The 26674-nt window shown below is 39.9% G+C and overlaps 1 protein-coding gene across 2 annotated transcripts in view; it reads left to right on the top strand.

Annotated features, from left to right (window-relative positions):
• The window catches only part of kdm4b (lysine (K)-specific demethylase 4B), a 52117-nt gene that overhangs the window by 9553 nt on the left and 15890 nt on the right, over positions 1–26674 (top strand). Inside the window, exons 5-13 of one of the 2 annotated variants that reach the window (XM_062423921.1) lie at positions 30–223; positions 7525–7574; positions 11754–11857; positions 14552–14689; positions 23358–23554; positions 23839–24077; positions 24445–24647; positions 24949–25069; positions 26182–26342. In XM_062423921.1, the coding sequence (XP_062279905.1) occupies positions 30–223; positions 7525–7574; positions 11754–11857; positions 14552–14689; positions 23358–23554; positions 23839–24077; positions 24445–24647; positions 24949–25069; positions 26182–26342 (1407 nt within the window). Of the gene's footprint in view, positions 1–29; positions 224–7524; positions 7575–11753; positions 11858–14551; positions 14690–23357; positions 23555–23838; positions 24078–24444; positions 24663–24948; positions 25070–26181; positions 26343–26674 lie in introns of both variants that reach the window. The other variant, XM_062423920.1, reaches the window with a different exon arrangement.

Raw genomic sequence — 26674 nt, 5'->3', positions numbered from 1 at the left:
ACCATAAAAATATGTTTATTGCCAATCAGGACATTCAGGAGTGGAACATTGGCCATCTCAACACGCTGCTGGATATGGTGGAGCAGGAGTGCGGCATCGTCATAGAGGGTGTTAACACTCCCTACATGTACTTTGGCATGTGGAAGACCACATTTGCCTGGCACACCGAGGACATGGACCTCTACAGCATCAACTACCTTCACTTTGGGCAGCCAAAGTCTTGGTCAGTCACAGTTTTGTTTTGTTTAAAAAAAAAAAATTGAACGTTTTAATTGGTTTTGAAACTTGTGCTTGGGGCACAAGGAGGGAGTTGTGGAGTTGGAGTTATGTTTGATAAGTATATACTCCTAGTGAAATAACAAGGATGGAAGTTATAGGTTGCAGTAGCAGCATTCTTCTTACAGATCATGCTTTTCTGATCGCTGATTGGATTACTGATTGCGATTGATATAATAATGATTAACAACTGGTTCCTGTTTTTAAAACTTATTTTTTATTTAAGTTTTGTTGGTGTTTTTCTTTTATTTAAAGAACAGCATCATCTCTGCAGTGTTCATAATGTGATGATTCAAAAGTACATCAATATCATCCATCAATCCTGAAAGCTAAAGAAAAGTCCATGTGGCATGACCAAAACAAAACAAAAACCACAGCCTGCTCATTCCCCTTATATATCATTTCACTGAAAAAGAAATATTAATATCAATAGTGAGACATGCATTCAAAAGGCAAAAGTAGTGTCCAGCTCCCACAGCATGTTTTCTCCTTTTATGAAAGATAGAAACTGTTTCCAAACCAGCAAAGTCTCTGTATTCAGTTCTATCTTAGCTTTTTCAGTTACTGATTATAACCATAGCTGCTGAGATAAAGCCTGTCAGGGCAAGAGCAAATACTGGCTTGGAATTTAGGGTAAACATGACCTGTCCCCCTAAAGGTAAAAGGTTGTGTTGTCTCAGGCACAGGTATACCCAGCCACTCCTGTGTTGTTTTAGCTATCTCTCTCCAGAAGGGAGGAACCAGAGTGAAGGCCTGCATTGCATCTGTTTTGAAAACTTTTGACGTAAATATCTTGCGTAAGACACCCTGCCAAAAACATTTAGCTTTATATCCAAGTGATAAAGTTAAGAAGATGAATTCCTTCATACTACTGGTTACTCATTTCAATTGTGATTTCATGCCGCTTGTACCATCTTCTTATCTTTAAAATGTTTGATTGGTCATCCTCCACTGCATGCCTCTTTGAGTTATCACAAAGCAGCTTGACAGAAACAGGAGACAACATTTCAGTTGCTCTTGATATTAATTCATGTGGGCATAAAGACGGTAACGCAGCAGCGGGCTTTGTTGCCGTCCAACCAGTTTTGAGAGTTTTGAAATCACACCACTGGATCAGAAGCTGTGTGGCAAGCCTGCCTGATTGCATCTGAAGTCCTACGGTGCTTAACGGCACCATCTGAAGTCTTGGAGCTTGACAGGAACATAATCTTCCTGTGTGGTGGAGACAGGGCAGCTATGATGAGTTGGGCAAAGAGAATACGGTTTGATTAAGGGTTATTTATTTGAAATTTTACCAGATATAATTTAGAGAATCACAGGTAGGATAATTTTGTAACAAATACAGCTCATTAAGATCAGTTGGTCCAATTAATTAGAGCGTCACTAGTATTATAATGTTTTTTATTATTGGCAACAGCAAGCAGCAGAATTTGAATTGCCTTCCTTCATAAATGCTACCTTGTTGCAAAGTTTTTGTAGAGAACTAATATGGAACAAAAAGAAAAACAGTAGCTCATGATCTGATTTGAGCAGGTGTGAAATTTGAGATTTCATCATAGTTTCACACGTTGGAATACACAGATAGTTTGCTGAAACCATTTGTAGCAGATGTAATATACAGTATTTGAGTTATTTTGCCCCCTTACTTTCTATTCTGTGTGCATCATTATTACGTTTCCTTTTGTCTTTATGTCCCTCACCTATAGAGGTCCCTGGCACCTGAGGAGAAAAATACTTTTTACTTTCACTTTTCTACCCCTTGATTTTCTCTTATTCGTGTGTATATGTGTGTGTTTCCCTTTTCCCCCTGCATGTTTTTTTTCTCCATCTGTAGCACTGCAGGTGGTGAGCAGAGCCAACCCAGCCTTGAAGCACTCAGAAATACAGTATTACCTCTGTGTGTGTTTGTGTGTGTGTCTTAAGTTTTTCTTCTTCATTTGCTCTCTCACCTGTTTTTCTTTTTGTCACAGTATGCTTCTCCTCCACCTCTCCCCTTCTCCTGTCTGCCTCCTGGAGTGGTGTGCAGTGTGTGTGAGAGTGAGAGAGAGTGGGTGTGCGTGTGTGTGTGTGTGTGTGTGTTAGTTACCAGTCCCCCCTCTCTGTGATGTGATCTCATTAAAATCAGCTTTCTGTCTCGTTTGCACACCTCTCACTGAGAGCAGGTATGTATCATTACAATTGTGTGTGTGTGTGTGTGTGTGTGTGTGTGTGTGTGTGTGTGTGTGTGTGTGTGTGTGTGTGTGTGTGTGTGTGTGTGTGTGTGTGTGTGTGTGTGTGTGTGTGTGTGTGTGTGTGTGTGAGATTCATCAAGCTGTGATTTTCAGTGTGGCATTCAGTGGGCTGAGCCTAGCGTTTGCAGTGCCATGCTTATAAATCACAGTACAGGTTTATGCCTGCAGTATTCTTAGTGTGGATGCCCACAGTCTGAATCAGACCCCAATCCTGGCAAATGTTTAACTGATGCAGTTTTATACACATTGAACATAACTCTTGCTCAAGGACACTTAGATAGAACACAGTTTTTGTAACTGTGTTATGACAGTATATAAGTAAGAAAAACCAAGGATCATCTTTGCCAGGTGCAGATTTCACATGTGATTTATGTAGTAGGATTCTGATACAGATACTGTCAGCAGTTGGGTTTTCTACAATCAAAAGTATATATATTAATTTTATTCTGTTACTAATTGTGTTTATAGATTTAGAGGTGTGTACACTTCCTGTATGGCTTTTTAAAGGTGATATCTGCTCATGCTGCATCTGCAGTGACCCATATCAGCTTTCTTCGTTTTTATACTTGCACTTGCTTTGACCGTACCATCTTCACCGTCACTATGATAAGACTAATTTACTCCCAGATGGATGGATGTACACCATTCACTTCCTTTTTTAAATACATGCTTTTTCCTGTCTTTTTCTCACTTTCTTCTAATTGTCTCGTTGTTTTTGGCACCCCCCCCCTTCTGAAATTTAATCATTTTCACTTTCACACTTGTGTGTGTGATGGGGTAATTACAGGCTGTTAGGCTGTTAAAACACACGCACACACACTCTCTTCTTCTCTCATAGTGCAGTCATTTGTGAAATTAACTCCATTCCCCCTGCAACTCTGCTCCCATCAAAGTTGTACCCCACTATGACCATTACTAGGGAAACTAAAGGGTGTTTTTCAACCTAGACCTAAGTGACTAATGGGGACAGCAGTTTTTGAAATTGGTCCAGTATTGAGTGAGAGCGCTGCATTTGATGGCGCAACCGCAAACTTAAAATCAAGTAGTCAGCCTAAAATGAATGAATTATGTTAAAAGGACTTGCGTTTTGTCCTCATAAGAGAGACAAGTCCCCACAGCATGATTGTGTAAACAGATTTACATCCCTGCAACATGAGGAGTACCTGGTCCACACACACACACACACTTTGATGGATAGCAGGTTAAGCAGTCTGTCACTCTCTCCCTGTCTTTATCGCTCCATCATTCCCTTTCTCTTTATTTTCATTGCTGAAACCTTCTCAATCACCCCTGTGCCTCAGCACACACCAGCCTATCTGCTGTCAGATGAAAGATTAGCCTCAGAGCTTTGAGAGGAAGGTAGGGAAGGGCTGACGAAAGAGAACTGAAAGGGATATTTTGAAGTGCAGCCTGGCTGCAAGTTCCCAGGTAGGGAAGAGTTTGTTATAAATCCATCAGTCCTCTTTCTCTGTAGTCCATCTGTTTTGAACCATTCTTGTTTGACAGTTGTTTCCCCCAGAGGAGAGAAATGGAGAACTCAAGATCTGCATATTACGTTAGTGGGGTTGTAACTGCAGTTTGGATGTTGGGTGGGGTGGTCTGAGCTTAGGTTTTGCAGTAATTGAAGATGGGTCTCTTTTTTTTTTTTGTAGGCACATATGCTCAGAATTCACAACAAATTGCACTTCAAGTATTTGCGGTGATCGCCTTGATTTATGTGTAGTCATCCTAATAGATGATGTAGTAAACAGGAGAGAGGTGTTTACCACCATAATTAGTGTTTCAGTGAGTAGACATGGCCTTAAGCCAGAGAACACAAAATCAGGAGAACACACATGCATAAAGTGTCTGTAAAAGGTGAAGAACACACTAACACATGCTGCGCCTCTTCTCATTCTGTCACGACACCTTAATTCCACCTGCCATAAACACTGTCCCACCGCAGCTACATCATACTATTCCTCAGAGAGATGAAAAAGTTCAAGCCTTCATTTGCTGCGTGTTGTTTTATTTTTGCTTTTCTCTCTCTCTCTGCTGCCGAAGGGACAGACGTGTTGCTACCATGGCAACCGTGGGAGGGAATAGGAGGAGACATGCTGATTGGCTGATTTGTTTAGTTTGATGCCGGGATGGAGGGATCATATGAGAGATGTTCTATGAAATATGTGTACATTTACTATGCGATGTGATGTCCCCCGAGGAAAAAAAAAAACATTTTAAAAGGAATACTCCAGCATTTTAGGAAATGTACTTTATTTGTCTATCTTGTGGAGATGACATGATGAGATCAATAACAATTTAATCTCAGAAAGGAGACAGGAAACCAAAGAGGCAGAAGAGTTCGCACAGTGTGTTTGCTGGCCATTGATAGGTTGCTATGGTACAGATAGGGTCAGAAAATGAACAAGACACAGTGATGCATAGAGTGCTATGTCTAGTCATGTTGACCGGTCGTCCAAAGTTATTTCCCCTTGTTGTTGTTTTTTATACAATGTCTATAACTCTGATCTGATAACCAGCTTCATTACTATTGTGTTACTCGTCATTCTTTATCTCAATGACTAAAACCTACAAATCTGTGTAACATATAATAAAGATAATGATTATAGTGAAAAAGGATCTCAAACCACTGCACAGTTACAGAGTGAGGCTTATGGCTTATTTCACTAAAATAGGCCAGTTGCAAATCTGAGATAATAACCTGAATTTCAGTACATGAGTTCCTTGCTGAATGTCACTTTTTTGCTCCCAAATAGCATTAAGGACTTAAGTCAGGAGTCTCTGATGTTGGATATATGTGTAAATCCTGCCTAGATTAACTGAACATTGAAAGATGCTGCACCTCGCTGAAGCTCTAAGCTTCCATCTACAGGTGGCAGTGTGGCACTGTGTCTTGACTGAAATTGACTTTGTCTTTTACTTTCTTTTTGTTTATTATTTTTCTCTCTTTCTCTCACTGAGTATTATGTTCTTGCTCATTCTTTTTCTGTCTCTGTGTACATATTGCTGCCTCTCTCAATCTTTCTTTCTTATTTTCTTGCTTCTCTTTCTCCATTTGTCCCAAACATCCATGTGGCTCTTTACGCTTGAGAAAGAAAGGAGAGATGTAGATTTTTTTTTTATCACTCCTAGTTCATTGCCTGAAGTCTCTGAAGGGTTAATCAACCCAGAGGAATGAATTGCTGTAATAAAGAAGGGTGTAATAACTTCACAAATGAATGGATCAGATTTGAGCTCTGCTGGCTGCCTCCCACTCTGTTTTGCAAATAAACTCGCCTTCTAAATGTAGCATCTGACATTTGGTATAATTGTACATACTTCACAGTACTTACCTCATGTATTAACAGTACAGATACTGCGACTTCTTCCTGGCAGTGATGGCACCTTTCTCCACCTGTAAAGCAATGCAGAACCAGGGCCACATGGCTGCAGTATGTGTGCAGTAATAAAAGTGAAGCAAAAAAACAAAAACTATAAAATACAATCAAACAAGCATTAAACACTTGGAGTCTCTATCCACCAGACATAGACAAGAATAGTGATACAAATCCATTGTGTGTGCATGTCTAAGAGAGAAGAGGAGGGAAGGATGGTTAGGTGTATGTCATGGGTAATTTAATTTCTTAAAACATGGAGCGCTGAGGGCCGTGAAATAACCCAGTGCTCCCGGAACAGTTGTTTCTGCTGGTCCTGCCCTTCATCGGTCATTTCCATCACCCTCCCTGTTTCCCCTTCTTCTCCCCTGCTTCTCCTCTTCACATTGCAACTTGTTTTTAGGGCATTCTTCTTAGGTATATTCAGACTGAACATGCTACAAATGTTTGCCCCCTGGTATTTGCATGTATTTGTCCACTAGAGGGATTTTTATAGTCTTATGTTTATTCACCCTAAACATTCCCTAAATATACCAACTATACAAATGTTAGCTGGTATTATCTTGCAGTGCATGAAGAGAAATGCCAGCAATTTTCACGCTATGATTATTGCAGGTAAATATATCACGGTAAAGGTATAATCTTTTCCTGACATCCTACAATTAGTGCTTTAAAATGGCTTTACGTTATGATCACGCTGGATTCACTGAACGATGGTCTGTTTGTTGCAGCTTTGTTGGACTCTGCATAAGAAAGAGACCAGTTGACTGGAAATCACTTTATATGCAGCTCAGTCTCTGAGATTCTACACAAACATTCATACTTTGGAAATTCATACATTTTTCCTGATGAAATTGATCAACTGAATTCTTGATGGCAAGAACTTTTGTAATAAGTGTTATCTGTTAACAGTTAAATTCAGAAGTTTTTAAATGCACGCAGAACATAAATAATTTGGGCTCTTACAGGCCAGTGATGACAAAACAAAATCCAACTACTGATGAAGGCAGGATAGCTGCTCTGTGTTCATGGTGTCCTCTGAAAATGACAATAATCACTGCAATGACAGTAATGGGAGTGGTTGCTCGTATTGACAACGTCAGCATGTTTCACTGCGCTATATTATACAAGAAGAGTAGAGTAGACACAGGAAGAGTTTATTAGTGAATCATTAGTAAAAAATATGGTTTGGTTTCATGATATTTCAGACGCCAAGAAGGCAGCCAAGTCATGCCACATCCTTACAGGGCTACAGATTCCGCTCTCTCACATATTCTATTTGCAAAATCCATTAGATCAAAAAGGTAGATTTGACTAGATGAAATCTCCAGATTCATTGTAGATTATCACCAGAGGAAGAAACTGAGATAAGACGCAAGAATTTTGAGAGAATATGTTGTATACATGTGGGAAGTTGTAAAGAAATGAGAGAAATAAGCCCAAAAAAATAAGAGTCTGTTTTACTTAACAAGGATACTGGTGAAGTATGAAATGCAGGAAATTGAACTGAATAGGTTAGAGGATAAATTGTAGTATTGATGTTGCCACAGATGACAAACTTGTATCCCTCTGTTAATAAGTCTGTCTTTAGAGTAGATCAACTTTCCACTAAACTGATCACACACTTCTCCTTTTATCCACAGGTACGCCGTCCCACCTGAGCATGGAAAGAGGCTGGAGAGGCTGGCACAAGGTGAGACCCTGGTGATGCTGTCACGTGAACATCCATTCCTTTTTGTTTATTTTAGTTTATGTCAGGAATGAAGATCAAGTGATGGAGCAAGTGCCTCAGACTCTTCAACCCACACCATGAAAATTGCTCACGTGCACAGAATACATACTAGCACACATCCAAAGCACACTTAATTCTCTCCTTTGTGCAGGAGAATGGAAAACAAAGTAGCACCTCTCAGCTACATCCAGCCTCATTCCTCTGAAGCACAGCATGCACAACACTGTTAAGAACCCTTTACCACTCACGATAAACAACATTGTGTGGCTGACGCAGTGGTCCTCACAGTAAACAGTGCTGCGCACGGTGTGGGGCACACATTGAAAAAGCTTTCTCACGTAGTTGGTGGGTGAAAAATTTTGACATCCAACTTTCTCACCGCGTACAAAAACATAGATTTCTTTGTCACCTGGCTGTGCTAAAATGGAGCTCGAGAAGGAAGAGCAGCTTGAAGCATTTAGTGTGTGCAGTCACTCGTACTAAAAAGATCAGGAGGGATGTAGATGCTGAATTTATAGCAGAAGCTGGCTGCAACTCAGCCAGCAGAATCAACTGTTCTGCAGAAAGAGTTGGAGGAAACCCACAGTACAAAGCCCACACAAACAAGTCCAATCAAAGTAATGCTAAGTAATTGTAAGTTATTACTACATTGTCTCAACACGAGCCACAAGACCATTACATATTTTGACAAATAACTGACACAATCAGACAAACTGGAACCAGTATGATGACTGGGTCAGACAGCATCATTCATAGACTTTAAAATTACATCCTACGCTAATTGCTGCAGCCAGAGTTGGTTCTGATTTGGCGGTTTTGTCCCAAATTTAAAAATGTTGTCTGAGGCAGATAAAGTCTGCAGCTATTCCACCTTTAGTTGCTAACACAAGAGCAGCCTCCTTTCATTTCCCCAGTTTTTTTCCACCACTCATGTCCTCTTCCTTCTCCCATCCCTGTTTTGATCAGTGAGGATTACCCTGTGTATTGCGTGCCGCTCAAAGTGATGTGGACGATGTGGGGATGATGAGAGAGTGTCGCCCCATCCAAACTACATTATACAGACACACTGTTTTTCCTTGTCGTTGTGAAGAGCTAAGGACAAAATCAATAATCTCCAGTGCACTTGCTATCCTTCATCTGTGCTGGAGTGGGTGGCATATGTAATGCACAATGTGACATGACACACAGAGAAGTACAGTACTGTTAAGCTTCTTGCATAGTAAAATTAACTATCCAGTTAATATTAATGGCAAACTTTCAGCAATGAGCCCACAGAATGTAGCCCTTTCTAATTTACAGGGTGATTTATAATAACAAATGCTGTTGACACGCAGCCATCGTTCATGTTGTTAGTTCCACCTACGTTCTAAATCGAAATCCTGATCAACAGTGACCGAGCCCCATTTCTTTTCAACATAGCCTTCTAATCAGTGTCTTTTTCACACTTTAGTTCAATTTCTCAGGAAAATGCTACAAAAATCAGTATAAAAAGGAAGCCCTACCTGCAATAGAATAGACGAGAATTTCACAGTGGATATTAATAACATTGATAACAGCTGCTTTCTACCCAGTAGTTTTATTTCTGCAGTCCTGTGTAGTTCATAAGGACAGAAATATCAAAGTGCTGCACAATGACTACAGGCAGATTGTAACTTCATGTCCTGCATTGTTTGGCAGGCTAAGTCAGGCTTCTTTTTGATTTGTTTTTGCATTGGTACAATTTAACAAGTAACTGAGGGCAATGAGTCTTCCTTGGCTGATTGTGACATCAATTTCAGTAGTCAAAGCTGAATATTTCTGAATCCAGAAACGTTTCAGTAATGATAATAATCACAAAAAATGCATTAAAATGGATTTTAAGATGAAATCTGTTGTTTTGTGTCCCATCCACTTTTATTTGATGTTTTCTTGAAAATGCTAGCTAAAAGGCTTAAGCTAAATAGATTTGATAAGGGATTCAAAAGGATTTCTATTCAAGGGGCAAATTCAATACTGTATTCAGATTAGATAACATGCTATTGAGCTTCAATCATTACATACATACAGTAGACCTGTCTTATCACATTTCATATTGGCATTGAGCTTTCAGTCCGTCAGATTGGAGCCTTCCTCTTTCTTCTTATCTAAGCAGCTGGCAGTGGGAGGAAAGCAATGCCAACATTATTTAACAAGCACCCACTGACCTATCAAAGCCATCGTCAGCACAGGCAGCTAACTGTTTATGATGTCCTAAAAAGAGCGTTATGAGTGTAGCAGGAATGCCTGATGGGGCCAGGATAACGGCCTTGTTACTTGAAAACTCCTTTCCAAACATTTGGCTCGACAGCAGCCGTTTCTCTTATCGCTCCTCATCTCCACATTATTTCCGTCATGGCGTCAGACTTTTTTTTGGGTGGACTGGGCGGGATGGGAGGGCACAGGGTTGGAGGCAGGAACTTAATTTTCAAACTCAAAAGGACAGAATGAAGCCTTCAAGTTAATATTACCCCGCAGAGAGCTCAGAGAGCCAGCTGCATTTTAATGGGGATTAATACCCGGGCTCTGTTGGCACATTATTCACCTTTATCAGCTCCAACAAGCAGGCAGGCGATGAGAGAATAGAGGCCCTCTCTCCCTCACTTGCTTTGTAGGGTGGAACAGAGGCTGAAACAATGCAGTGAAAATGAAGGATGAAATGGGCACCGATTATACTGTCAGTCACATTAAAGTTTAACTGGGTGGAGGCTTGGATGGACCCTCCTTTGAGGCACTGGCGTGTACAAACACTAAAGAGTTGGAGAGTGAGTGATGGAGGAGAAATTCTTGCTTTTGATTATGCAGAGGCGGTCTGAATCTCTCTGTCTCTGAGAGCAAAAGTGAACCTTTGTTTTAGAGGGAGAAAAAACCCAAAATGTCACAGGATTTATAATGATCTCGGAGCAGTCTAACCCATTGCCAAGTTTCGGCAGCTATGTAAGTGAAATTTTGCTTATAAACATAGTAGCTTTGATCCCACATTTGCAAAATACACAACTTGAGTGGTTTTGTTAAATCAATGTGTTTATTGGTAACTTGTGGACGAAGACATAGACAACTAAAGCACATCAATTTCAGACCTCCTCTTAATTGTGACACAGTGAATGATTAAAAACACACAATTGTTTCCCGCTGATGCAGGTCTTCTTCAGGCAAAAGGTTTTCTCTTTGCTTTGTGTTCAACATGATAATGATTTTTTTTGAAGTGACAGCACCCAGGCTCCAGTTTTGTGCCGAAGTCTCCCTTTGTGCCATAATACGATCCAGCAGATTTCCTCTGAAATCCATCCGGGAGGCACACAATCTGTGCATTTACATGCTGTACAGAAATGTGATTATTCCACAGCTTTAGGCAGTAATTTCATTTATGTCGGTGTCAACGGGAAGACCGGTATCCTTTTCCAGTTTGAGGAATTAAGAATAATCTGGTAAACACAGCTGTGTTTCTGTTTGGGAAACCTTTTTGTTTGCAATTCGTACCAATACCCAGCATTCTCTAAATACTCACCTGTCAACTGAGCCTTAACCTCCAATAGTGCCAATAAAACTATCACAGGTCATATCACTAAACAGGTTTATAATTTCTTTCATATGCACTGAAAAATATTCCAATACGTGTTTCAAAATGAAGGTAGTGTGGAAATGTGATTACTGATCATACTGAATGAGCATTGAGGTGTGACAGACACAATATATGTAAACATGTTTTCTGATTTCCTCGTGGAGTGATTGCTCACATTAATTTGGCTTTTTGTGCTTTTATGCGGGGTGCATTTTTTCTTTTTTAATTTTGTTGATTTTTACACAAGTAATCTGTTTTTTGTGTTCATGTGCGGATTTACTGAATGCAGCCTGTAGTATTGATCTCGACATGTTTTTTCTGGATACAATTTAACAATATTAATCAAGCTGAGTGCTTGATAAACAGTTTACAAGAATCCCAAAGAAAAAATGATGGAAAAATGTGGATCAAGATAGGTGAACTGTATGTATGGCTGCATAATGTTTGGTGTTAATGAGCCACTAATGTTAGTGTTAGTGATCATGGTTTCATCAGATAGTCTAAACTCTGGATTTTCAGTGAATAGCCCCTAAATGCCCTTTGTTCAATGTCGCCCCCTGCAGGCTTCTTCCCTGGCAGTTCCCAAGGCTGTGACGCCTTCCTTCGCCACAAGATGACGCTGATATCGCCATCCATCCTGAAGAAATATGGCATTCCCTTTGATAGGGTGAGCAGCAACCAACATTTTATTGATGCCCATTGAAAAACTGGATATGAAATAGTTGAAACTGTACATGCGATGAACACTGCTCATTCACTACGTATGTGATATTTATTGTGTTTTCAAGTCAAGTTTTCTATATTATTACTCCAGCCCGATGATAATCATGATGCTCACATTAATTTGGAGCCACTTGCCTACATTTTTTTCCCTCACCCCCTGGTCACATGACACTGGGGCGGTACCTACCATGTTTTTCAGTTGCCTAACATGACCAACAACGCTAACTTGCATGTCGTTCAGTATAACATAATTAACAGGATGCAGGCGTGTATGGCACTAACAATCACCGGACAATTCTAATATATTCAATATTTGAACTTGTTTACAGCATATATTTTTATAAAAAATTGTCCTTGCATCATAAACCTATGATCCTTTTTTAAAAACAATGTGAATTAATTGGCAATTTTTTCACCATTCTGATTTTATTCAGTTGACAGTATGAATCCTTGCAGACTGAAGGAAAAGAAAGTTCTTCACTGTCAGCAAAGGGTTTCCTCTCCACTCCGTTTAACACTTCAACACTTAAGCCCCCCCCCCCCCCCCCCCCCCCGGACGTCATTATCACGGCGAACATGTTACTTGTTACACACCTACAGTACATCTCTCGATTCATGTGTAAAAATAAAACCGTCTTCATGCATTCTTGCAAGAGCAAAAAGGGCTGTTTGATATCTGAACCTCCGCCTTTTAGTTGAGGAAGTTTATCTCCCGTTCTCAGCCTCTACTCCTGTTTCTTCCCTCATGCCTGTCACCTTGCCAGGCTTGATGTGTCTCTTGATTGCCTGGATTCAGGCTTCACAGAGAAGTTGAGATCCACAGCCAGCCACAGATATAGGGCTTACGTTTTGGGGCAACACATTAAAGAAAAAGAATCCGCTTAACTTGTCCTCACATTAAATAATAAAAAAATAAAAAATAAAAAAATCTGAATAACATTGAGGTCATGGGAAGATAGTCAACACTTCCAGCAGCAGTCATGAATTACTTTTGCTCATAAATCAGAAAAGTTGGGAGAGAGATGGTCAAGTGATGCAATGTGAGAGAGAAGACCTGGTGTAATCAGTTCAGCCATACTCTGATACTGATCCTTTTATAGAGACATATAACCAGGGAAATTAGCACTTAATTTGGTGACAAACAGTTAGGGGACGATAAGATGTAACAGTACTGCAGAACAGTAAGATACAGCGGAGTTAGTAGGGCAGGCTAACCCGCCAGCTAATAAGACAAACATCGAGCTGCTCTGGTAAAAATGAGAAGATATGGAGAATCGCTTGAGATGCAAAAACATTCACTTTATTGGAATCAGTGAGGACAAAGAAGGAGGGGATACGGGATAAAGTTGGACAAGCTGATTCCGGACCTGCTGGAAATATAGGAAAAACATGAGACTGAAGAGCACAGCAGCCATGACTAGGGGACAGACGCAGACCCACACTTTTGAAGTTTTTAATATCATCGGGCAAGGATGCGGTGCTGAGGGTAGCGAGAAACAAAGGCAAGCTGAGCTGGGGGAAACGATGTAATGCTCTTCCCAGACTACTCCAGGGCCATGCAGATGAAGGAGTAAAAAAAAAAAGAAGAAAAGCTGCATGAACTTCACAACGCTGTATTCTTTTGTATGGCAAAAGCATTGACTTAATAAGCCATCCCAAAATGCATCGTATCTCTCAGACTGCGCTATGGTGGCGATGGCCCAAACTAAAAGCGGTTGTAATTTTGGGGGCTCTATATGTGCAATAATCACCACCTTATAGAAAAAAAAAAAAAAAACGTAACTAAAAATTAACATGAACAGATCAGTCTATATTACATTTCCTTTTATTTTATTAAAATACATAATAGTATGGATTTTTATTGTAGCCACAATACAGAATGGGTAGGTGTAATCTACTGCATCTCTCTATAAATAAGATTATTTTGTGAGAAAGGAGGAGGAGGAGGAGGAGTCAATGTCAAGGGATACAATGATATGCCTCATACAGTTTAAGATGATGCATTGCTTCTGTTGGACTCCCTCCAGATTAGGAAAAATGCCAAATTGCTGGCAATGCAAGTCCAAGGACGGTCACTTAATTCATGCTTTATGGTCCTGTGATAAAGTTCAAGAATTCTGGGCCAGGTTATATGCAATTCTCTGTAAAGTTTCAGAGACCCAAATTCCATGTAGCCCTTGATGTTTTTGTTTTTGATTTATGAGTCCTAATGGGAGGAGATAAACGCATTAGAAATTGGGTCTAAACTAGTATCATGACAAGCAGACAGATTCTTTTCAGAGGTTGAAACTGAGGGAGTGCCTTCAGTCGAAGAATGGACTGCAGAGATGGCAAGAGAAGCAGCTTTGGAAAAGATATCATGTAATCAGTCTGGAAGAATGGATGTATATAATAAGAAATGGGGCAAATACTTGACATTTTCTGACTTGGGCCTTACCAGGTGAAAGTCACATGTGATGTGTTTTATAGATAGAATATTTAAGTTTAAAATATAGAAAATACTATTTTATTTGAGTAAGTACGTACTGATATTTACAATTTGTGCAAATGCACACATAATGTTTTTTCTTCAATCTTGACTTGTTACATTGTTAAATGTGTAAATCTGTTGTCTGGTTTTTCTCTTTCCTATAATCAGATAACTCAAAATGAAGGGGAGTTCATGATCACCTTTCCCTATGGCTACCATGCCGGCTTTAACCATGGCTTCAACTGTGCTGAATCCACAAACTTTGCCACCTTGCGCTGGGTGGACTATGGAAAAATGGCTACCCAGGTAAGAATATATAGACATCAGACTTACATACTGAATGCACACCTGCAATCAAACTGAGCCCACTGCCAGCACTCATTGCGTGCTGTGTGTGAATACACTTCTGCCTCTATTATTTCAGACAGTGCTGTTTTTAATTAACCTCCTCCTCAACCTCTCTAGCTGTACATTAAGTTGTAGCTATTTAATTTCCTCTTTAATAATTTGGAGGTTCAGCATTTCACTCATTTATCCTAGTCACAAAGTGTCATCTACTGCTAAGAAAAAAGAAATAGTTAAACTGGTAAAACTGAAAAATAACTTAACTTGTGATTCAAGGAGAAAACTGTTGATGTACTGTACACTTAGATTTACATACTGTACTTTTTTAAGTTTTGTGGAAAATGGCAACACATTGATGGTTTTATGATGAAGTAAATATAATACAGATGAACTTGTGACCACAGGGTTCAAATCTGGACAAAAGCCTAAAAAATGTTCAATTTCTGTGTTTTAAATTCTTATGTAATGAACTGGAACCAAATCGAGATGCTGCAAGTCTTCAATAAGAATGTTCATAAATGGACCTATTATTAGCTTGCATCTAAATTGCATTACTTATTGTAATGTAGGCCTCCCTGAGGCAATGTGGGCACCGTGCAGTTATGTAAACACCAGTTTAGACATGGTCTTTCAGGTTGATTTAAATTGGGGCAGAAACCTGAACATTTGAATATTTTATCAGTATAAATTTTGCTATTTGAAAATAATTGTTGTCCTTGAAACAAGCTTTGAAAGGAAACATATGCAAACCTTTACCTAGAACTGCACCAGTACCATCATCATCATCACCACACAAACATTCTACTCTTTAGGGGAGCCATAGTAGGCACTTGGAAGAGGTTTGATCCAACGTGTGATTCAGCAGTGAGGTAACTTCACAGCGTTCCTGCTGTGGCTGTTTGCCCCTATGAAGAGATGAAGTAATAGATCATATCGAAATATAACAGCAGCGTCTGGTTCTCTGCTACACACCATCTGTTACCGACACTAACCATACCCTTGCATCCATCCACTGACGCTAACTGCCTCTTTGCCTGTGGGCTGTTGAGCATGAAATTGACAGGGCATGGGTTGGTTGTGGACGGGAGCCCAACTACAATGTCCTCTGGAACTCCCCCCTTGTCTCTTTTCTATACATTCCACTTAATTTTCCTGTTGAATTCTTCCCTCTCTCTCACTCTCTTTGTGTGTGTGTGTGTGTGTGTGTGTGTGTGTGTGTGTGTGTGTGTGTGTGTGTGTGTGTGTGTGTGTGTGTGTGTGTGTGTGTGTGTGTGTGTGTGTGTGTGTGTGTGTGTGTGTGTGTGTGTGTGTGTGTGTGTGTGTGTGTGTGTGTGTGTGTGTGTGTGTGTGTGTGTGTGTCTTCCCTTCTTTCGCTCTACTTGGCTGCATGTCAGATTTATGAGGTGACAGTTTGCAGAAGTATGTCTCTCCCTCTTTCCCATTCTCGACCTTCCTGCTTTACTCATGTGGCCACTTGTAATTTAAGAACCAGAAGTCCAAGCTCCAGCAGTCTTCCCTCCACCCAGCCCAGTGCTCATGGGAGCATCTCCACTACACTTGTCTCAGTCTGATAAAGAAGAGTGGTCCACTCTTCTAATCCGAGTTGACAAATCGACAGCGCAGCACCACACTCAGAGAATCATAGGAATGTGAAAGAGAACAGCTGGGCCAATGAGACGGTCTCTGTCTCTATCTTTCTGCCTATCCATATTTCTACCTTACTCTTTCTCTTTGTCTTTGCACAGGTTTTAAATGTCTTTTTGGGGTGTTGGACTAGCATAGTGGTTACAGAGATCATCCCATAATTAGTGCAACATTATTTCAGGCTTCTTCACTATGAATAAATCTGAGTAAGAAGGTCAGTTTAACACTCCTTTGATGAGTTGCAGTTATCACAAATGGCACTCCCTGACTTTATCCAAGTTTTCTTATCCTCCCTAAAAGTTTAGTAAATGGCTTGTACATTTTTGGTAGTGACTCAAACCTTTTCTCTTGAATACGACACAAAAAAATGAAACTTTTTGGGCTTCTTGTGTCCCCTGTGCATGTTCTGTTTATTTAATTCTCCCAAATTAGTGGCTTCATCTGTCTTTGGTGTCACTTCTAAACAGTGACAAGATAAAGATATATGCTGTGCTTTCTTTCTAGAAAAAGTGTCAATATGTTGTCTGGAACTAATTACCAACTAATTTTAAATTTTGTACCTATTTTGACTGGATATCTTCCATAATCTCTTAAGTAATATGTACACAGGTTACTAGGAGTGCTGTCCAATAATAAGAAACAACCTGTGTAATCAGAAAGTTACTGTAGCATCACAAGCTCTAACATTACTTTCAAAAATATCAGTGCTAAAAGATGAAAAGCTAAATAAACTTGACCACCAATCCTTTGTGAATGTATACCATTTATGGTGAGAAGGTAATACCCCGTTATGCTAAGCTAACAGTTGTTATTTGGTTATTTAGTTTAATATTAATGGCTTAAAGGCTTGTAAATTTGAGGTTTAGGGTGTTTTTTTCTCTGGGGTGTTAATTTGAATGACTATATTAACACATTAGCAAGCCAAAATGAGCTTTGTCAGTTGGTTCATCAGCTTGCTTACGCTGCACTTCCACCTGGCAGTTAGGTGTAAATATTAAGTTAAAACCAATCTTTACATGAGAAGTAGTTTGTGTGGTGTAAGCTATTTTAAATTGGTGATGCTTATATCTCCATTTTGGAAAACAAAAAATATTACAACTAGGCTAAATTTGAACAAACAGATCAAGTCCTGAAAACATAAATTGGAATACATGTTTTGAAAAGTAAGAAAGTTGAGTCAAAGTCAAGTTTTTAGAGAAAATACAACTTTGAGTACACCTAAGCCCTGACGTTTTGAGCTCCTATTTAAAGTGTGAACATTGCTGTGCTGCATTTTCAGGTCGGTGATTTTATTTTCTCTCCACTCCAATTTCATTTGAAAAATTTGTGTCATATATACAGTAGTTTTATATAGTTCGCCTACGCCAGCCACTTACTTGGCAACAATGAAGTCTCCTTTCTTGGTCGCTCTCTTAACTGCCTCCCTCTTTCTCTTCCTGTCTTTGGCTCAAGCAGTCATCTGTTAACTCGTTTGGCTGTCTCTCCACCCTCTGCCGCCCTCACTCTACCGTTCTGTCAGCACCAAAAGGGACAGTGAACGATGGGGCTTGGTATCAAATTTGTCACCGTTTGGGGGCTGCCAGCGCACGACAGAGAGAAGGGGAGAGTGAGCCTGGGCATGCTTCATATGTCAGTCTTCTTAAATACAAGCTCCTCAACTGCTGACCCATCTGTCTGACTTGCTAAGTGAACATACACCTGCAGTCAAACCGAGCCCACTGCCAGCACTCCTCGCATTTTGTGTGCAGACGCACTTCTGCCTCTGTTATTTCACACATCGCAGTCCTAATTAACCTCAACCTTTCGAGCTAAGCGTTAGGATGTAGCTGTGTAATTTTCCTTTTTAGTCATTTGGAGGTTCAGTATCTCAAATAGATATGAGTGTTGATTCGAGGTGGCTGCTGTAGGGATCAGATCAATAGGGACTATAGCACCTTGTTTATTTAAAAAAAACAACCTTAAAACTAGATGTTGATCCACCAAGAATCCTCCAGTGCTTAGAAAGACACGATGGAAGAAACAGGAAAATTCCTTAGAATAAAATAGGCGAAATCTGTTGCTCTACTAGTCATACTAAGTAAATTCACATATACATTTTCAGGCAAGTTTGGTTGAAAACAACACATCAGTGAGCCCACTGATGCACCGAAGATGGGAAAAAAAATCCTTGTACATTATTTATGAAAATATTTATGTCTGCCGCACCTTCATGTTGCTGAATGTTAACAGTTTCCTCTGTATTCTCAATAAAAGCCTCTCTCCGTTCGTTTGGTGCTCAGTCACACTTTGTGGCTGTTCCCCCAGGCTGCCAGGGTGATTTTTCTGTCTTGGAGAGGAGCAGAAATCATCCTCCCAGTTCCCAGACTAAATCACATAACTTTTTCATCTTGAAAGTGAATTACATATGACTCACTCTCTTTTTATGTTTGTTTGCAGGCTTTGTCTTGTTTTGCCGAGCCCAGACATGCTGTGATTGGACATACTGAATTCTTATTAGACTTGCAGCTTACAGGATGTCCATCACATATCAAAGTGTATTATCTCAGTTGTGTGGTTTGCTTGCTGCATTATTAAACAGATAAAAGAGTATGATTGCTCTTCAAGTAGATATATAAAAACCAAGGACAAAAAAAAATCATGAATGTTAATTATTTTACCATTATTATTGACCAGACTGTTAGTTACAGAAAGCTATGGGAGTTGTTTTGGGTTTTTTTTAAAGGGAAAAAAAAAAGTACCCAGTATCCAACTTGGAGTTTCTCACACACACACACACACACACACACACACACACACACACACACACACACACACACACACACACACACACACACACACACACACACACACACACACACACACACACACACACACACACAGAAACCAAAGACAGTCTACCCAGACTTTCATTATTACATTAAAAACCTGTGATTTCATCCCTACTGCTGTCACTGCATGAAAGGTGAAATGCATGATCATCAAAAGGACACTGTTGGGGCTCATAAAATAATGTATTAGGCCAAAGGCTTCCCTTGCCAAATTGAACCGAAGTGCATTACAGATCTGACTCCGGGCAGTTTTAATTTGCAGTTTCTAAATTAAAATTGTCACAGAGCATGCCAAGCCAAGAGATTTCACTGTGTCGTGATGTTGGTGAAAGATTAGGGAAACTCTGTATTATCTTTGACATATCAACAGTGTCCAGTCACACAAAAGATGTTGTGATGTCATGATCTTTGCCTGTTATTTTTGTCATTTTGGAAATTTACTGCTTGCAATATCCCCTTAGGGAAGTTGCAGCTATTTTATAGTCTTTGGTGAGGACGAGAGTAGACCAGAGGCTTCTGGCCATACAGTTATATTAATGTTTATTGTTTCCTCACAGTTAAAATATCGCTGACATTTACAAAAAAAAAGTTGGTGCATCATAAAAATAAACCAGACAGATGCCGCAAACACAAAATGCAGTTGTGCTGTAAATAAAAAACGGCACAACTGTCCGTTAATTAAGGTCTACAATTTTAAAAGCCATACACCACAAATATATTAACATTTCTACGCCCCACCCCTTTCTTATTCAGCATATTAGACAGTTGTTGTGTATTGTAGCCAAGGAAAAATGGTAAAACATGAGAGCACTTTAGTGATTATTTAAACTTGGTCAGCATTTTCTACTGCATGCATCACAGTGAAAGGATCTTAGTTAATCTTTATGGAACAGTAGTTTCCCTCTAGGTTTCAATGTTTCCCTCTAGGACTTTTTCAGCGGCAGTGCAGTGCTGCATGCAGAGTCCACCTTGCCAGGACTCATATTTGCGCACACAAGCAGTGGATGATAACTTCAAACTAGCTTAGATCTGTTTCAGATAGGTTTAACTATGTTCACAGAGTCATGTGTGTAATAATTTAGGAGTTTTTGACACTAGAAGGGCTCTGGAGGTCCAGATAAGTGTTATTGTTAACTGCACATTATTGTTATAAATATCTAAGGTGAAATGTCTCAACACACCCGGGAACTTTGATGGTTCTCCCCCAAGAATATTGGATGTCGTTTGACTAAAAACTGTGCAATTTCACGTCATTTTGGACCATTATCATTATAAAAAAATACAATACAGGTTATAGTTTTTCATAGTACAGTCAGACATTAGCAATGTCCTGAAGGAAATCCTAATTGAGAGCAGGATTAGAATTAATTTATATTTTAAATATAACTGAACATTGTTTCTATATTATTTTTACAATAGCAAAGTCACTATACCTCTCTGGAAACATATCTAATATGTCAGAAAGAGAAATAGCATTTCTGATATCAAAATACTGAGTGAAATTTAGTCAGTCTTTCCTCCTGTCCTCTGTCCTCCTCCCTCTGCTGCTACTGTGATTCACTGAGGAGGGAGGTGGGACTGAGTATTAGTAGGTATGACCGGTTTTAATACGTTGCAAACTAACCTGAGCATTTACAGTAGCTACATACAGACAGCTTTCCTTTTAGCCTGTTCATTACAATTCGCTATACACTGCAGGCAAAGCAGATGAAAATAACCTTTTCTACATGTTTGAACAGGTGATTTGATAAAGTACCTATTGGCTTTTCACTCACAAAGGTTTTATTGCACTTACAATAAAACTTTGTGAGTGCATGTGTGTGGAGGACAAAGACGAGAGGCCATTTGCAATACCAGTTCCCATTCTCTCCCCACAAGCTCCGGTCAGTTGCTCGAAGCATGGTCTGTGTTCATTGTGATTATCATGTACAATGTGAAATTTCAGCAGTGACGTTTATCAGTTTGGGGGGGGCACTGCAGGTTTTTAACAGCATGAGCAGCTAGATGATTTACAGTCCTGCTCTGCAGTATATTCTGCATCTAATTGGTTGTGTCATCTTAGTGTTTATATCTGCCATCATCAGCAACAATGTGGGTAAAGCAACCATGAAGAATTTTGGATTGTTCGAAATGTTCCACATGCTGCGGGTCAGGTCAGCCAAAGTCACACTCAAACACTGTTTTGTTATTAGTAATCTGTATGTCCACTGATCCACAGTGTCTCCAGGCTCGAGGGTTTTCAGTGGCTCCAACAATTTAGCTTCATTAGTATCCCAAGTATACTTCAGGGCTCATTGACTGCCTGCCTCAGGGTGATCTTTTGTTTTCCCAGGTTATGCATCTTAAAGCGTGTTTCCCTAATAAAGCTTTTATGATAATAAAATGTAACTCGTGCTGGCTCTTGAGGATGGGAGCAATCACTGTAACCTCTTAATAGTTTCATAAAAATCAATGAGCTACTGTATCCTGTCTACAAATGAAAATAGCAGATTTTGTCAGGCACAATAAGTGTAAGAGCAATATTTATCTCATGTTTGTTAGTTTCCCTGGCGTGTTACTGTTTTCACTAAAGATTTCATGATGGTAACAATCAGCAGTACCCATGTTCACTTACCCTGCTCTGCCCTCTCACTTCCTGCTCCAATTGCCATTGACCACGCACCATATTTTAATGTTTCTGTCTGTCAAGTGGTGTCTAGATGGGATGTAGGCTGGATATTGTTTTGCTGGGGAGGGTGAGCTGCTGTGTTTCCCGTAATTGAACATAAGACTCTCACTACAGCTCAAAAAATAATAGGGTCAGACACAAAACAATCTCCCTCTCCTTCCCCTACCATCATTTGTTTTTATCTGCCACCTTTCATTTCCTTCATTTGAAACCTTCTTTCTCTGATTTGGTTCTTTCTGCTGTACTGATATTTCCTTTTCACTTATACAGCTTTTTAGTTTCATTTAACAGCTTGATCTCTTTACTGCTCCGTACTCCAGTCAGGTGAATGATTAATTGACCTGTATTGCCATTATGAAGATTGGTGAAGTTGTCTTGAAGTTTGATTGTTTACAAGATTTGGCTGTCTATCTACAAAGTATATTTACGAAAGTCTTAGGAACTAAGACTGTAAGCGTACATTTACTCAATGTATAACCCCACAGAACTAACTGTTGGCCACTCTGCTGTACATTCACAGCCTGTCTGGTGTGTGTGTAATGGGTTTCCTATTGAGTGATTCTATCTATCTATCATCTATCTATCTATCTATCTATCTATCGATCGATCTATCGATCTATCGCTGTTAAGCTCAGAATAAGTTTGGTCATAAAATGATGTATTCAGTTACCCCATACCTACTCTTGGCAGATACACTTCACATCCCTCTTCCAGGAATGATCATTTGCCTCCAATTGATTTCCTTAAAAGGATGAAATCGCTACAGCATGTTTATTTCTTAGGCAAACCTTTCTCAGAAAGAAGGTTGCAGTGACCGGAACATTTGACTATCGTCTATGCCAGATAGGACATGTTTCCTGGTGCTGATATTTGGGAAAGTTCTGGTTGTGCCAGAAGTTGAAGAGAGATAGTGATTTGATGACATGCAGAGCAATGGTTCATGAGGGAGATGGGGAGTTATAAAAGCTTTGTGTGTATTCATATTCCTTAGTATTATTCTGCAGAATGTACTCAGCTCTTTCGTAAATAAGAACTTGAACTTGGACCTCTTCTCCTCGATTCTTCATTTTACACCCACAAGGCTATACTAATCGTTGCTTTTGGCAGTGTATAACTTGTCTTTATAGTTACTGCTACGACTTAAGAATTGACCTGATTCTGTTTCTGTTCATAAACCCGGTGTTCCTTCTACTTGACACTGCATCAGCATGTACAATATCAATCAAGATTTATTCTCTCTTTTGATCATTCACTGCAGAGTTTTAAGTCAAAAATCTGCAAAGTGGAACTAAAAATATCATCTGTAACACCTGCTCTGTTCATATGTTGACTTAGACCGGAATTCTACCAGTGTGGTATTAAGTTCTGAAATACTTTAAATGAACTTTTCTACAGTGGACAGTAGAGTTCACTTCATGCTCTACCTGTAGTTAACCCTTACTCTAACATACAGTCCTCTTTTCTCTTCTGCTTGTGTTTTTTTATGCAGTGTACCTGCCGTAAGGACATGGTGAAGATCTCCATGGATGTGTTTGTGCGCCGCCTGCAGCCGGATCGCTATGACTTGTGGAAGCAGGGCAAAGACATCACAGTGTTGGACCACCTTAAGTCCACTGAGCTCAGCAGCCCTGAACTGGAGTCTTGGAGGCAGCATCGTGTCACTTTCCGAGCCAACCTCCTGCGAAGGTGAGGCCACATGCATTGTTTTAATTCAAAAGGTTTTCATACAAAGGATACACATCGAACACATGTAGTGATAAACATCAAAGTATGTATGTCAGTTATTTTCATTAAAACATTTTTTGTAAAGTTGGATTGTGTATATGTTCACAGTTTTGTATACAATAATTCAAAAATTGTCATCTATATGTGCGACATACTCAGCCAAAAACATCAAATGTATGTGTGTTCTCAAAAGGATATTACTGTATATGAGGTTTTTACTTACCTGTCTCTCTGCACTATCACAGGGCCATGCAAAAGATGAAGCAGGTCCGTCGTCTAAAGCTGGAAGAGGTGAAGGTGCTGGCAGAGGAGGGCATCCAGCTGGATGCTGCTGACTACCAGCGTCAGGTTGAGGAGCGCGAGGCCCAGCGGAGGCAGGAGAGGGAGGAGCGTCTAGCCAAAGAAGCTATGATGACCCTGGAGGCCATGGAGCGTGAGGAGAAGGAGGCTGCTGCTAAAGCCGCAGAGACTTCGACTGCAGAGGGTAAGGAGTTAGAAAGCAGTTGAGATTGCAGTTTGTTTAACAAGATTGTAAAAGATGTTTCCAAGCATAGGTCAAATCATAGAGCACAGCACTAGATAAAAATGGACTTCATCAAAACCCACAAAGTCGCCGCCTTTTGAATTATTACCTCTCTGGATTCATGGAATTTTTTGCAGCGGCAGCATGAAGTATGGATAACTCCATTTTAATTTAAAATTTAAGATGGAACCCTCTGAGTTCAAAGCTCAGTCCCCACCCTCATAATGACTGCACCTAATCCAATCTGTCACCTTTTCACCCTCCGCAAAGTTTTTGATGAACCATCCAAACTCCTCTGAATTCTTTTTTCTTCTCTATTTCTCTTTAGCAGCAAAAGAACCCGAGGCCAAACCGCAGAACGTCACAGAGGACATTGAGAAAAAGAAGCAGAAAAAGCAGAAAAAGATGTCAAATACTGAGAGCTCCAGCACTGGGTTCCAGGAAGCATTTGAGCAGTTTGCTACAACTGGAAACAATAATTCAAAGATTACCGTGGGTGCGAGTGACATCCCAGCAGACAACAAGCTGGATGTGAGTGCCACCCAAGTGAGTTGTTTGACTGAACTGCTTGATGTCAATTAAATGTCTTTTAATTTGTCTAAATGGATAGTATACATTTGTTTAGCCAAAATGTTACTACATTTTTTTAAACAGTTGTTGGTATAAGTTTAATGAATATAAAGTGTACTTGCTTACAGGAAGAAAATTGGGAAATGAATTCTTAACTATATTGGAAATATTTTATTTATTTACTTTTCATGAGCAAGGTTTATAGCAAGGTTAAAAACACAGTTTTTGAAGACTGTGAAATAAAAACCGTATGTTTTGTTAGGCATGCTACTCCAAGATGAAGATGCCAACAGAGGTCAAAAAGAGTCGCCGTCACCCCCTTAGCAAGCCGCCCACACGGTCCCCTCTGTCCATCGTCAAGCAAGACCCTACAATAGACAAAGGTAAACACCAACAATGGCTTTGTGTTTTGTAACTGCACATTAATTTACTCTCAAGTATGTATTATTGTAAATAATATTCACAGTTTAAACTCAGTATAGTTTTCCCAGTTACAGACGAATCACCCTTCTTTTAAATAGCATTAACACACCTACAAGATTTATAATTGCCATTTGAGAACTGCAGCGTCGGCTGATCATTCTTCCTTGACATGAATACAAATCCAGTGAATAGATTGCCATGAAAATAGTCACATTTAAAGACAGTCAGTTATCAGCATCTTCATTACCAAAACATTATCTAACAGAAATCCATATCAGTTGAACTCTGGCCCTGACCATTACACATCCACGCATCTATCCATCACCTTCTCGGTCCCCCTCATTATTCACTCGTTGTCCTCTCCATCATGGTACTTAGAATGAAGAAGACACCATTTTTGTTTTGATTATCGATCTGGAGATAGAAAAGCCAACAGGATTAAAGCTCCCAGTGGGGATAATGAAATCCAGAGTGTGAGGCCTATTTTCTCTCCCCTCCCTTCTGTCTTTTTCTTTTAATTTCCTGACTGACACTTATTGATCCAAGGATCATGACTTCCAATTACCTGCATTCAAAGTCACTTTAAGTCAGCAGCAGGGGACCCGATTCAAGGCCTGTCCTTCAGAAGGGTGGATGGGGGACAAGGAGAAAGAGTGGGCCAGTAGGGGGAGAGAAGGAAGAGTTAAATGGCCAGCTTGTGAAAAGATCTCCCTGCCTTCAGTCCAGGTCTGGACAAATGGTTTGGATCAGTAGCTTCAGGGGCTTCACTGCAAACTTGATTCTAGAAAGTTTTTGATGCCTGTGCTGTGTCTGTTCATCGGCCAATTATATCATAAGTGTTGTTGTAATTATCTGAAACAGAATGCGCCAATTTTTTGTCTTGCTTATCAGAAAGATTCCTGCACCTCTGCAAAATGCTACATCTGCATTTTGGAGAAAAATAAAATCACTATCAATAAGGAATCTTAAAAAATCCTTGTTTCAGTATGTGCACTTACTTCAGAAGTTGAATGTCCTCTTCTGCAGGATCGCCTCCTTTAATATATATATATTTTGTTTTTTTTACCGTCAGAGCTGTCCTCCCCCATGCCACTGGACAGTGACATGAAGAAACAGGAGCACCTATGGCAGAATCGCTCACCCAACTTCCTGGCAGAGAAGGCCTTCAATGCTGCTGTGGCAGTACTCCAACCACACTGTGCTATCTGCTCACTCTTCTGTCCATACACAAAGGTACAGCCAGACACTGCAGAAGAAGCCCATTCTGTATGACATAGTAATATTAGTTGTAGCAGTTCAGCAAAATCAGTATCTGTAGGAGTGCAGAAGGTTGATTGGTATTGCTAATGTTGGTCACCTAGTAGTCTGAGGTGCAGGAGTTCAGGTGTAACTAGTAATTGAAGGACTGCAACAGCAATGGCAAAAAGTACCTTTTTGTATAGTTAATTTAAGGAACTTCAAACTGCCAAAAATACAAAGAAAAGACAGATTTTAAGCCATTTTTCTCTGTAACTGCCAATGCCAAGAATTGTACAATAGCATTCTACAGTTGAGCAAGAAAGTTC

Source organism: Scomber scombrus, chromosome 8 (assembly GCF_963691925.1).
Source record: "Scomber scombrus chromosome 8, fScoSco1.1, whole genome shotgun sequence".
In the NCBI taxonomy this organism is placed as follows: domain Eukaryota; kingdom Metazoa; phylum Chordata; class Actinopteri; order Scombriformes; family Scombridae; genus Scomber; species Scomber scombrus.
Note: the sequence above shows the minus strand (reverse complement) of the source record. Positions and strands in the feature narration are given on the sequence as shown.